Genomic DNA, 13,399 nt, shown 5'->3' with positions numbered 1-13,399 from the left:
TCAGTGTGACTGCTAAATCATTGTTTCCTTATAGAATATCTTAGGTAAGTAAACCACATAAAAATAAAAAAAAAGCAAAAAGTATTTTATTTGCATCCCCTATTTATAAGACATTGAAGTAAAAATCATTTTTCCTGTAGTTTATGGAATATGATAATATTTTATCACTTTTCTTATTTATTTTGTCAAGCAGAAAACTTGAGAGACCATGTATGAAACTGTCATTTGTTCTGTAGGGACTGTCACTTCTAATAGGAATCAACTTTGTTTCATAGTTTCAAATTCTGTGAGTTGATTATTTTAGCACAACACCTAATAGCAAAGTGAGTTTCAAGTACTATGAAATAATATAAGATATATGAAATTTTGTCAATCTCTTATGAATGTAAGCAAGTTCATAACTTTGATAGCCCAAGGATATAGTGTTAGAAGAGTTAATAAATTCTTTGGTCCACAATAAGGGCAAATTTATCTTTCTTTGTTTATTCAATATTGCATTTCATTTTCCAATGGATCTTTAGCCAGATATAAGGTACAGAAAGATGTATTTGCAATGCTTTCTACAGATTCTGTTGTGCTTTTCAATACAATGTTACTTTTACTTAAAGAATACCTTTTAATATAGTCGTTTTTACTTCTAGCCACTAACATTATAGAAAAGTGTTGCTGTAATTTATATTTCTTTAATATCTTTATTTTATATTTTAAGAAGTCTAGATATAATGCATTTTTTTGTAATGTTGATATTTTCTGATTTACTGAAAAATTAGAGTTGCATGCTCTCTGTGTAGTAAAAGTAGGTTATACAGCACAAATAATTTGTGCATTTGATTTTGTTTGCTTATGATGAAATGTTAGGTCTTCTCTCATAGCTCAGTTGGTTAAGAACCTGCCTACAATGCAGGAAACCTAGGTTTGATTTCTGGGCTGGGAAGATCCCTTGGAGAGGCATTGGCAACCCACTCCAGTATTCTTGACTGGAGAATCCCATGGACAGAGGAGCCTGGCAGGCTACAGTCCATGGAGTCTCAATAGTTGGAAAGAGTTTTGAATATTTTATTTAGAGGTTGGAAAATCAGTGCAAATCTAGATACTTGAATAATACATTTCATTTTAATGGAGTAATATTTTCAGAATCATAATTTCTAATTTATGGCAAGCATTTGAAATAAATTCATATAAATAATTTTGGAAAATGCGATTTGAGTTAGTATCTATGTATAAGAACACAGATTCAGTTCAGTTCAGTGGCTCAGTCGTGTCCAACTCTTTGTGACCCCATGAATCGCAGCACACCAGGCCTCCCTGTCCATCACCAACTCCCAGAGTTTACCTAAACTCATGTCCATCGAGTCGGTGATGCCATCCAGCCATCTCATCCGCTGTCATCCCCTTCTCCTCCTGCCCCCAGTCCTTCCCAGCATCAGGGTCTTTTCCAATAAGTCAACTCTTCGTATAAGGTGGCCAAAGTATTGGAGTTTCAGCTTCAACATCAGTCCTTCCAATGAACATCCAGGAGTGATCTCCTTTAGGATGGACTGGTTGGATCTCCTTGCAGTCCAAGGGACTCTCAAGAGTCTTCTCCGACACCACAGTTCAAAAGCATCAATTCTTTGGTGCTCAGCTTTCTTCACCATCCAACTGTCACATCCATACATGACCACTGGAAAAACCATAGCCTTGACTAGACGGACCTTTGTTGGCAAAGTCATGTCTCTGCCTTTTAATATGCTATCTAGGTTGGTCATAACTTTCCTTCCAAGGAATAAGCATCTTTTAATTTTATGGTTGCAATCATCATTTGCAGTGATTTTGGAGCCAAAAAAAAAAAAATAAAGTCTGACACTGTTTCCATTGTTTCTCCATCTATTTGCCATTACGTGATGGGACTAGATGCCATGATCTTAGTTTTCTGAATGTTGAGCTTTAAGTGAACTTTTTCACTCTCCTCTCTCACTTTCATCAAGAGGCTTTTTAGTTCCTCTTCACTTTCTGCCATATTATTAAAATATATTAAGTATTTTTATGCTGCTAAATATGAGGTTCAATTTCTCAAACTTTAACAATCAAATTATTTGTATTTTAATAACAAATGTAATGGTCATTTGAAAGAATAATTGTTTTAATAACTATTTCTTTTTTGTTTTTTCATAATTAAAATAAAATCAGTGATAAAGTCAGAGAAACTTCGAGCAGAGAAAAATAAAGCAATTATGTTTTAATATAACAATTGCAGAGAGGATCTTTATTCTAATTAAAAGTTTATAGCATATCTGGCAACTGGAACTTTCTAACTGAGTTACTATTGAGTACTCTAGCTATTAATGAATACATTATTCTAGTTTTAATATTAATCAATTCTGAGTATCATGCATGAGATTTGCTTGGATGTTTATTAATCCAGTTATCTTCTGCAGCTATAGGGTTATGTTACAACTTGCTGGTCATTATTTATTCACAAAGGAAAATGACCAAGATTATAGGGAGATAGATCATATTTGCAAAGTAGCTTCCTAACTGATGTGGATCCTTGGATGGATCAACCTTTTAGTATTTCACACACTGTTAATTATTAATATACCCTATGCTATCCTTCATATTAAGTCAGGATATTTTTATTTCTGGCATATCTTCTACATAATACCAAGTGGACAACCACACTTGCAGTGATATCCAGGGAGTCTGAGGTCTAAGTTCTAGCTATAAGGATTTCCTTTTTTTTTTTAATTAACAGTTAGTTTTTTTTTTTAATTAACATTTAGGTTTTTTTTTTATATATTGGAGTATAATCAACTAACAACGTTGTGTTTGTTTCAGGTGCACAGCAAAGCGACTCAGTTATAAATATATAGTTATTCTTTTTCAAGTTCTAGGACATACTTTGAAATAAGTAGTATATAATATGTTTTTATAGATATATCTATCAATATTAAGAAATCCATTTCCCATTTGAAATTATTACTTGAAAGTATTTTAAACCTAGGTACTCAGAGTGGACTGTCCTCTGATACTCCATTTTTACAAAATTCCTCTCATTTTCTTTTATAATTTTAAATTTATAAAAATTTTGAAATAAATCTTATATACTTTGCATGTGTATTTAGAAATAGATACATATTTAGTTATTCAAACAGATGATAAGGTCAGTGCTTTTGCCTTCAACTTTATCATCAATGTTTATATCATCTTATTGAATTTTAAAAACTATAACAATTCCCTTAAGCAAACAAATGAGTTTGTTCCTGGCTTTTCATGGGTTGACTCCTTGCCAGGAAAGAAGAATCTTTTTCCTTCCTGTTGGGCTCTGCTATTGTCCCAGAAAAAGAATACCCCCTCTATTTCCCCAAATCTATCTCGTTAAGGTTTCTATTTATTAATATTTTACAAGTAAAATAGTAGTCCCTTAAGAAACAGGTAGGAAGGCAACAAAGTTTTAGTATATAGAAGAAAAGTACACACAAGACTCTAAAAACATCTTCCTTTGTATATTCCAAAGCACCTAGTAACTCTAATACTTTTTTTCTTTTTTTACTTCATAGCACTTTTTTTTTAAATTGGGGAATAATCAAGTCCCTGACATGTTTTTGTGCTCTCTCTTATACTTCCAACAGTAATTCATATATGACAATAGTTAAATAAATTTATTTGATTGATTTGATTATGGTTCAAATCAATTCCTAAATTATGTTGTCATCATTTATTAACTTATTTACTCAATAAACATTTATGTACCAAAGTGGTACAGTGTCTTACCAATTAGAAGAAAAGGTCAGTGAGTGAATGTTAAAGTTTCTACTTATAATTTTTCTAAATCCATGAAACATATTTAACTCTCTTGAAATAAAATAGGTTTCATGAACAAAAAAAGAGAATATGATACTGAAAGAGTCAAGGAAAAAGAAAATGCAAAGAAGGGCAGAGAAAGAGGAAAATAAAAGATACTTTGGATATATTCAAAGAAATGTACAGAAAAAGAATTTGTGCAGATGATAACATTTTATAGTTAAAAAAATAAGAATACTATAGCACAAAATTCTGGTCTCCCTCTGGTGCTGGATTTTTGGTAATTTTTATTTATTTATTTTAGTTACACTATTGGAAACTATTACTTTGCCTGAAGTACAGTTTTTCAATGGTTTGCATAATTAAAAAGATGTTATGAGCATGATTTTCTATTTTTATTGAATTGTTTTAATTTGAAAGGGATTTAAACTATGCTTGAACATCTTAAAGTATTATATCTTTGAAAATTTTAAAAGCTTTAGAGTATGCTTGTAATATGTTAAAGCAGGTGAATATTTATGATAGGTTTGTTAGGGCTTAATTTGTTGAATTTTTTTTTTTTTAATGTTTACAGCCAAAAAGGCAACTATATTTGATTTATGAACAGATTTTATAAAAAGGAAATGAAACTGAAAAGTGATATTTAGAAGTTTCTTTGTGCTCTGAATGACAAAACAATAATAAATAATATGGAATCAAAAATATTATCTTTTCTGTTTTTCTTGGAAGCCATGCATTTTACTCATATTTATTTCTCAGTGTAATCAATTCTTATTATATTTTGCATCCCTGTCAGTATAAGGACAATATCAAAGATACTAAGCTTCTAATTTTCTAATTAGATATCTTATGCTCATACTATAAAAAGCATTATTAACATAAATGTGTATTATTCACAGATATTGGCAGACCTAGAAAACCATGCATTATTTAAGAATGATCTGGAATGTCAAAAGCTGATTCTAGAAGCAATGAAGTACCATCTGTTGCCAGAAAGAAGAACTTTAATGCAAAGTCCAAGAACTAAACCTAGAAAATCTACAGTTGGGACTCTGTATGCTGTGGGAGGAATGGATAACAACAAAGGTATTTAGTTCCAGATCTTTAATAATATACATCTGGTATCATACCATAACATGAATTTACTATAGTAATCTACATAATACCAACAAACTTCACAGAAACTTAGCTTTATTCATTAAAATTTTAGATTTAGGAAAAAAGTATGATGCCTCAGTTTTCCTTTTTTTCAATCTATAGTTGCTGCTTCTGTTTCTTTTTATCTTTAAATCTTTTATCTCTTATGCATTATGTACAAGATTTCATATAAAAAAAAAGATTGAAAACACTTACTTACAAAACACAGACCAAATAATATGTTGGATATCTTGAAAAATGTATTTCTATTCTAAGTAAGTATATTTATATTCTATTCTAGTCTAAGTAAAGTATTTATATTTCTAAATGCAATGTGTCAGCCCTATGCTTGCTGAGAGTAATGCTTATGAAAAAGAGAGTCTCTGCTTTTGAAGGATTTAGAATCTCTTACAGAAGCCAGAGGGCTTCCCAGGTAGCATGGTGGTAAAGAACCTGCCTGCCAACGCAGGAGACATAAGAGAAGTGGATTCCATTCCTGGGTTAGAAAGATTCCCTGAAGGAAGGCATGGCAACCCACTCCAACATTCTGCCTGAAGAATCCCGGGCCAGAGGAGCCTGGTGGTCTACCATTCATAGGGTTGCAAAAAGTCAGACATGATTGAAGTGGCAGCACGGACACACACACAGAAGCCAGAAAAATAGACAATTATCGAGGGTACTGACTGTGGCAGGTATCATTTTCAAGTTTATTTATATATATTTTTTACCACATGAAATAATTTTTCCATTTCTTAAAACAGAAGCAGGTACACTTTATTGTAAGTCTCAGATTTGATAAATGGGCAGTGATTTTATACATGCATATGAAAATTTAAGTTCAAATTTATGATATTTGCTTTTAAAGAACACTTCATTCTACAGAAAGAATGCCCACGTAAGATCAATTCTATTTGTACATCTGCAGATATCATTTAAAAATAAAGAAAAAAAGAGCAGTGATTGAATTAGGCAAGCCTGTGGCTAGGATTAAACAGCAAACAATTAACATCAATATAAAAATCAATATCCTATTAATTAGCCAAAAGACATGGCTAATTTAAATTTTAAAATTTAGTGACTTTAAATATAATTGCCATAGCAGAAAGAAGTGTGAGTACTTGGAGTGCATTGAGTTAAGCTGTTTGTCATTATCCCCAAGCCACCCCCTCAATCCTGGTTCACAAAACCAGTCCCTGGTGCCGAAAAGGTTGGGGATCACCAGTCCAAAGGATTAAAAGAGTGTGATAAAACAAAGGGTTTAAAAAAAAAATCCCTGATTAAGTCAGAGATAAAACAGGAAAAAAAAAAATTGACAGAACCTTTAGGAATTCTTACCATACCCACAACCCTGTAGGAATTGGATGTTAAATATATCCCATAACTTCGATAAAAATCTGACACAATACCAAACCTCAGAGAACCTAGTTTTCCTGCTGTAGCAGAAACTTAGAGAAGCCAATGTTGTAGGAGATTTAAACAACTAGGTCATTTTCATGGTAATCATTGTATTTGCATTCTGCATTCTGCTTTTTCTACTAAAAAGTGTTTTCTATACCTTATTAACTTGTGTTATCTCTAAATGAGCATTAAGATTTTATCTTAAAATTGTGATTTCTTTTCTTGAAAGATAATGAGGAAAAGGAAATTAAAATGTAAAATGAGGCAGAAAAATCAAAAGAAAAAATGTAGCAAAAATTAGAATTTTTCAAATTAGCCATGCAAAATAAATTCTAATTAGACATTAGCTTAGTACATTATTAGAATGGTAGAGTAGGTATGGTGGCAAATTCCAGACTAGAGATACATCAGATGTGAAGATTTACAGCTAAAGAAGCATGACATCTTTAAAACCAGTGAGAAATCCTTTCTGGCTGAAATGTAGCCAGTGGAGAAGTCAAACCAGCATGGTAGTGGAGGAAAGACACAGTGCGCTATAGGGAAAGGCTTAGCAAAATAGATTCTGATTTGAAATCTAGACATCATCGAAAGCAAGTGATTTTTCTAAGTGGAGAAAGTAGTCTTTGCAATCAGATGACTATTTAAATCCAGGAGTATCACTTAAAATCTCAGTCTAATTTACCCTTTCTCAATACTATATTGTGTTTCTGTAGCAACTATAGTGATTAAATGTAAAGAGGCTAAATACAAGACATTCCAACATGTTTGATTAGTGCCAAAGAGGACATCAGAGAATTCTGTAGCAAACTGTGCTCTTTCCTCATCACGTTGTAGACTAAGGTCACGCCATCAGGAATTTTGGGGGCATAGACTATAGGGATTCTATGACTTAATAGTGATGTGACACACAAGAAAAGATAGGATAACAAGATCTTCATATAATGGCATTTACATGAATACCATTATGTATTGGGCTTCCCATGTGGCTCAGCTGATAAAAAAAATCCACCTGCAATGCAGGTGACCTGGGTTCGATCCCTGGGTTGGGAAGATCCCCTAGAGATGGGGAAGGCTAGCCACTCCAGTATTCTGGCCTGGAGAATTCAAGGAGCAAGCTCCAGAGCAAGCTCCAGAAGTTGGTGATGACATGGGGTCTCAGTCCATGGGATCACAAAGAGTCGGACAGGACTGAGTGACTTTCACTTTAACTTTCAAATGCCTTTTGCACCAATACAAACAACATTCAAGAATTGGGAATCACATGATTCATTTGAGAGAAAAGAATCAAGACGTAAATGAAGTTAGCATTATGTCTTAGAAAGTATGACTGATTTGCTGCCATAACTGGAATATACTGAAAAATATATCTTTAAAGATATAATTTAGAACATGTGAGAGTGAAAATGTTAGTCACTCATTCGTCTTCCACTCTTTGTGACCCCATGGACTACAGCCTGCCAGGCTCCTCTGTCCGTGGAATTCTCTAGGCAAGAATACTGGAGTGGGTAGCCATTCAATTCTCCAGGGGATCTTCTTGACCCAGGGATCGATCCAGCATTGTAGTCAGATTCTTTACCATCTGAGCCACCAGGGAAGCCTAATTTAGAGCATATTTCGGTTCAATCATTCAGCCGTGTTCGACTCTTTGAGCCTCCGTGGACTGAAGCATGCCAGGTTTCCCTGTCCATCACCAACTTCCTGAGCTTGCTCAAACTCATGTCCACGGAGTCAGTGATGCCATCCAATAATAATAATGAGCTGGAATTTTTCTGTTTGTATTTTGAGTTCTTCATGCATTTATTTATCAAATGCAATAATGAAGACTGACATTAGTTTCCTATTTTTTTCAATTTTTCCATATTTTTACTTTAATTTCTTGAACTAATTGCCTACAGTATATGGTATAAAATTCAATAGAAATAACTTATGAGGTGCTTTACTCATTTTGTGCATTTTATAAGGAAAAATTTAAATATCTTACAAGTTTGTTGTAAATATCTAGTAGGTAGCATAGCATACCTAATAATTTCTGAGCAAATGATGAATATCATATATGAGAACAAGAGCAGGCTATGGAAAACCTTATGTTCTTTCAGAGATAATTTATTTTCTTTTTGACAGCACTTAGGTAATATCAAAACACCTTCTTCCAAACAAGCATTGAGTGATTTGAGAGTAAGATGTAGTATCTGTGAGGGCTGCCCTACTCCTGGTTTCCCTTCATTATTTATTGAAAGGTCATTAGTCTTTGGCGGGTCCTGTGTGCCATTTTATTTTCACCTCAGAAGAACCAGTTCTATCTAATTTTTAGCATCTAGGCTTCCATTTTCTGCCTGAATTTCTGTCTTTCCTGGTGTATCTTACAAATTAGCAAATGCCCAGAAGACAAGCAATGATGGCTTGTCATTCTCTTCTCTGAACCTAAAATCCTGACTACTTTGGTTGCCCTGGACTACAGTTAGTGTCTCCTCAGCCCCATGAGGGCTTCGCTGGTGGCTCAGTGGTAAAGAATTCAACTGCCAGTTCAGGAGATGGGGGTTCAATCCCTGGGCAGGGAAGATCCTCTGGAGAAGGAAATGGCAACCCACTCCAGTATTCTTGCCTAGGAAATCCCATGGACAGAGGAGCCTGCAGGCTATAGTCCAGGCAGTCACAAAAAGTCAGACACAGCTTAGCAACTAAACAGCTAGAACAACAGCCCCTAAGGCTGCCAAGAATCCGGGGCCAGCAAGTACTTCAAGGGCTCTCAATTCAATAGAACAGCCTGTGAATCAGTCACTTCTGATGTGGCTCAATGGTAAATAATCTGTCTGTAATGAAGGAGACCATGGTTTTATGCCCCGGAGGAGGGCATGGAAACTCACTCTGGTACCCTTGCCTAGAGAATCCCATGGACAGAGGAGCCTGGCATGCTGCAGTCCATAGGGTTGCACAGAGTCAGACATGATTAAAGCAACTAAGCTGCAGCAGCAGAGGGGGGAGAATGACAAAGGATGTTAGACTCAATTCAGTTCACATCCTTTCTATTTTGGATTTGTCCTCCTAAGTGTTAACAATCTTTTTTAGTCTCTAATGTCTTTAAACAGCTAAACTTTTTGTTTGAAGACTGTTGCCTTATAGTTACTCTTGTGGAGATAGTTCATCTGATACAAACTAAAGCATCATAGTTAGCAGCAGAGGCCCTTGCAAATTTGGCTTGATGATTTCAGCATGGTGCATTTCTGGAATTTCTCTTTGAATTTTTTTGAGATATATATGATAATGTTGATGTTCCCATCTTACTTGTTTTTTTAAAAAAATTCATCTATTATTACTTTAAATAGTTCGTATGTTTATTTTATATTTTGTAGCTAGTAACTAACATCTAAAAGCTTGAGAGTCTAAGTCTGTAGATTGTTATTTCTGACATTTATATTAGTGTTATACCTTGAGTTTTGGGTAAGATTATTTTGAAGCTATAGTTAATTTCATTACTGTGTGGAGTATTCAGGGTCTTAACTGGAGATGTATCAACCTAAATACAGACGTAAACTGAGAAATATCAGAAATTTAGCTTACACTGGAATAGTACAGTTATTGCAATTTGGGAATTGCAATCTCTAGGAAACTACAAGCTAGCCATTGAGGATTTGGAGAGGTCTGTATTTATGGACAAGGAGTGAAAAGAGGGCAGGCTCCAGCCAGAGTCCAAGAAGTTAGTTTATTGTCTTGAGTATAGTAAGAGATTCTTGGAAGATGGTCACTGGTAAATTTTGGGTTTTAAATCAGGCATTTATGAGAAATGAGTCTCTGAGTTCTTGTGTCATCTTCCTGAGGGTGTATGCATTGAGATTCTCCATTTCATATTTTCTGGTTCCATTTTAGATTAAAATCCTTTCACACTTTCCTCCAGAATGCATGAGTCAGCTTCAACCAAGAACTGTGACTACTTGTGACATACAGTCTCATCAGTTCAGTTCAGTTGCTCAGTCATGTCCGACTCTTTGCGACCCCATGGACTGCAGCACGCCAGGCTTCCCTGTCCATCACCAATTCCCGGAGCTTGCTCAAACTCATGTCCATCAAGTTAGTGATGCCATCCAACCATCTCATCCTCTGTCGTCCCCTTCTCCTCCTGCCTTCAATCTTTCCCAGCATCAGAGTCTTTTCCAACAAGTCAGTTTTTCACATCAGGTGGCCTCAGTATTGGAGCTTCAGCTTCAGCTTCAGTCCTTCCAGCGAATATTCAGGGCTGATTTCCTTTAGGATTGACTGGTTTGATACTCTTGCAGTCCAAGGAACTCTCAAGAGTCTTGCCCAACACCACAGTTCAAAAGCACCAGTTCTTTAGCGCTTAGCTTTCTCTATCCATACTCTTTATCCAACTATCCAGCTTTCTTTATCCCGCTCTCACATCCATATGTGACTACTGGAAAAATCATAGCTTTGACTGGATGGAGCTAGGCTTGATGTGAAATCTCTGGATCATTCATCCCCCCTCCTCATGTTAGGCCCAAAGCAAATGTTTTAGATCCTATCACAGATGTAGACATCTGCCCCAAGGAAATGCAGGTGTTTGTACTCAGCAATGTCTATGCCAGGTTTCACCTCACTGTTCTTTAATTATTCAACTCCAGATTTTCTTGGAGTTTTTTTCCTTGCATTTAAGTCCAGTAAAGAAAAACTGCATTGCAATTTGCCCAGATTTACTGGTATTTTAATTAGAGGGCACTCTGGCACCTCTTCCATTCTCTAACAACCAGAGTCTCTCTTTTTCTTTTGCATCTTTTTTTTTTTTTGTAAACTTTAAATTTTTTAATTTTGTATTGTGGCATAGCCAATTAACAACGTTGTGGTAGTTTCAGGTGAGCAGAAAAGGGACTTCTCCATACATGCACGTGTATCCTTTCTCCCCCAGACTGCCCTCCCATCTAGGCTGGCACATAACATTGAGCAGAGTTCCATGTTCTATGTTCTTTGGTACCTTGATTTTTTTTCTCCATAGATTGTTTTACTTGTTTTATGCCCTGTACTTTTTGGAGAATAAGGATTTTGTTTAAAATTAAGCTATTAGCAAACCTGACATTTTCCCACTTTTTACATGTTTGCAAAGTTAACATTGTTAGATAACAAAGTTAGATACTTTCTGAGTATTCAGAAATTTGATAATACATATTCACATGTAACTTCCACCTCTCTAAAATGAAGATAATAATTCTACCTCAAAGTATTAAATTATATCAGGTAATAAATTAGAACAGTTCTCATTAAATGTAGATGATGACTCAATCATTTGAATCCTTACCTGTTCTTCCTATAGCAAATGCAATTCAAATTCATGTCTGAGCTTAAATAGAAATTGACACATGTCTTTGATATGAGGCATTCTTAGCAAAAATTCAGAACTGTAAGTGTAAATTCAAGAGTATATGCATTCTAATATAATATATTAATTTCCTTTTCAAAATTATAAGCAACTTGTTACATTTCTAACATCAGAAAGAATCGTTACTTAGAGTAGACTTTCAGTAAATGTCTGCCATACTTAAATTACAACCTATTTAACTAATATTAGTAAATATCCAAAATGAAAACTCATATGTATATGCGTATATATACTATTTGTCAACGTAAACTTTGTGTAACTATGAAATGCTCCTTTATTTATAATCTTTGGGAGATTTTTTAAGCAAACTATAAATAAAACTTGCCATTACCTGGATAACTTTCCCCAAAAGATCCTTCAATTATTGTGATAATGATTCAACAATTATTGTGAATCTATGTTATTTACCCCCTGTAACTGATTGTTTGGGAATGATAAAATCATTTCACCAATGACATATATATATATTTTTTTTTTATTTAAGTGTAGTTGATACTATGTTAAAATAGCATATTATGTTAGCTTCAGGTTACAGCATAGTGATATTGTAATACATTAAACACATTGTGAAATGACAACAACAGTAACTCTAGTAACCATTTATAACCATCCAATATTATTATAGTATTATCGTCTAAGTTCCTTATGTAGTATAGTATATCCCTGTGGCATTTATCACAGGAAATTTACTCCTTTTAAGGCTCCTCACATATTTTGCCCAACTCTCCACTGCCTTCCCTTCTGGCAACCAGCTGTTTGCTATCTGTATGAGTCTGTTTCTGTTTTATTTGTTCATTTGATTTTTCTTTAGATTAAGCATTTAAGTGAAATCATACCATATATGTCTTTCTCTGTCTGATTTATTTCACTTAGCACATTGTCCTCTAGATCCATCAATGTTTTTGAAATGGCACGATTTCATTTTTCATGACTAAGTATTATTTGGTTGTATATGTATACCGCATTTTCTGTATTCATTCATCTATCTATGGACACTTCAGTTGTTTCCATATTTTGGCTATTGTAAATAATGTTACAATGAACAGAGGAATGCATATATCTTTTTGATTTAGTGTTTATGTTTTCCTCACGTAAATACCAAGTTTTATTTTCTGCAGGTAATTACAAAGAAGTGAAACTGTCAGATAATAAGGAAGTTTTATTTTTAATTTTTTAAGGAAACTTCATAGTGTTTTTCATTGTAGCTGCACCAATTTACATTCCCCAGCACAGTGCACAAAGATTCTTTTTCCTCTATAACTTCACCAATATGTGTTATTTGTTGTCTTTTAAATGACAGCCATTCTGACGGGTGTAAGATGAGAGTACACTGATTCTGATTTGCATTTCCCCAATGATGTTGAACATTGTCTCATGTGTCTCCTGGCCATTAATATATTTTACTTGGAAACATATTTATTTAGGTCCTCTACATATTATTTAATAAGACATATGTTTTTGATATTGAGCTTTATGTTTTGTTCCTATAGTTTGGATTTTAACTCCTTGTTCAATATATTGTTGTTTAGTCTCTAAGTTGTGTCTGACTCTTTGTGTCTCCATGGACTGTAACTTGCTAGGCCCTTCTGTCCATGGGATTTCCCAGGCAAGAATACTGGAGTGGGTTGCCATTACCTTCTCCAGGGGATCTTCCCAACCCAGGAATCAAACCTGCATCTCTTGAATTGCAGGCAGATTCTTTACCACTGAGCTACC

At 34.4% G+C, this 13,399-nt stretch overlaps 1 protein-coding gene across 3 annotated transcripts in view; it reads left to right on the top strand.

Annotated features, from left to right (window-relative positions):
* Nucleotides 1-13,399, top strand: part of KLHL1 (kelch like family member 1) — a 376,595-nt gene that overhangs the window by 236,416 nt on the left and 126,780 nt on the right. For all 3 annotated transcript variants that reach the window (XM_081547214.1, XM_081547212.1, XM_081547211.1), the window contains one exon: nucleotides 4,683-4,869. In XM_081547214.1, coding sequence (XP_081403340.1) covers nucleotides 4,683-4,869 — 187 coding nt within the window. The remainder of the gene's footprint in view (nucleotides 1-4,682; nucleotides 4,870-13,399) is intronic.

The sequence above is a fragment of the Giraffa tippelskirchi genome, chromosome 12 (assembly GCF_054371585.1).
Source record: "Giraffa tippelskirchi isolate mGirTip1 chromosome 12, T2T-mGirTip1v1.2.pri, whole genome shotgun sequence".
Taxonomy (NCBI): domain Eukaryota; kingdom Metazoa; phylum Chordata; class Mammalia; order Artiodactyla; family Giraffidae; genus Giraffa; species Giraffa tippelskirchi.
This window is presented reverse-complemented; position numbering and strand designations above follow the sequence as displayed.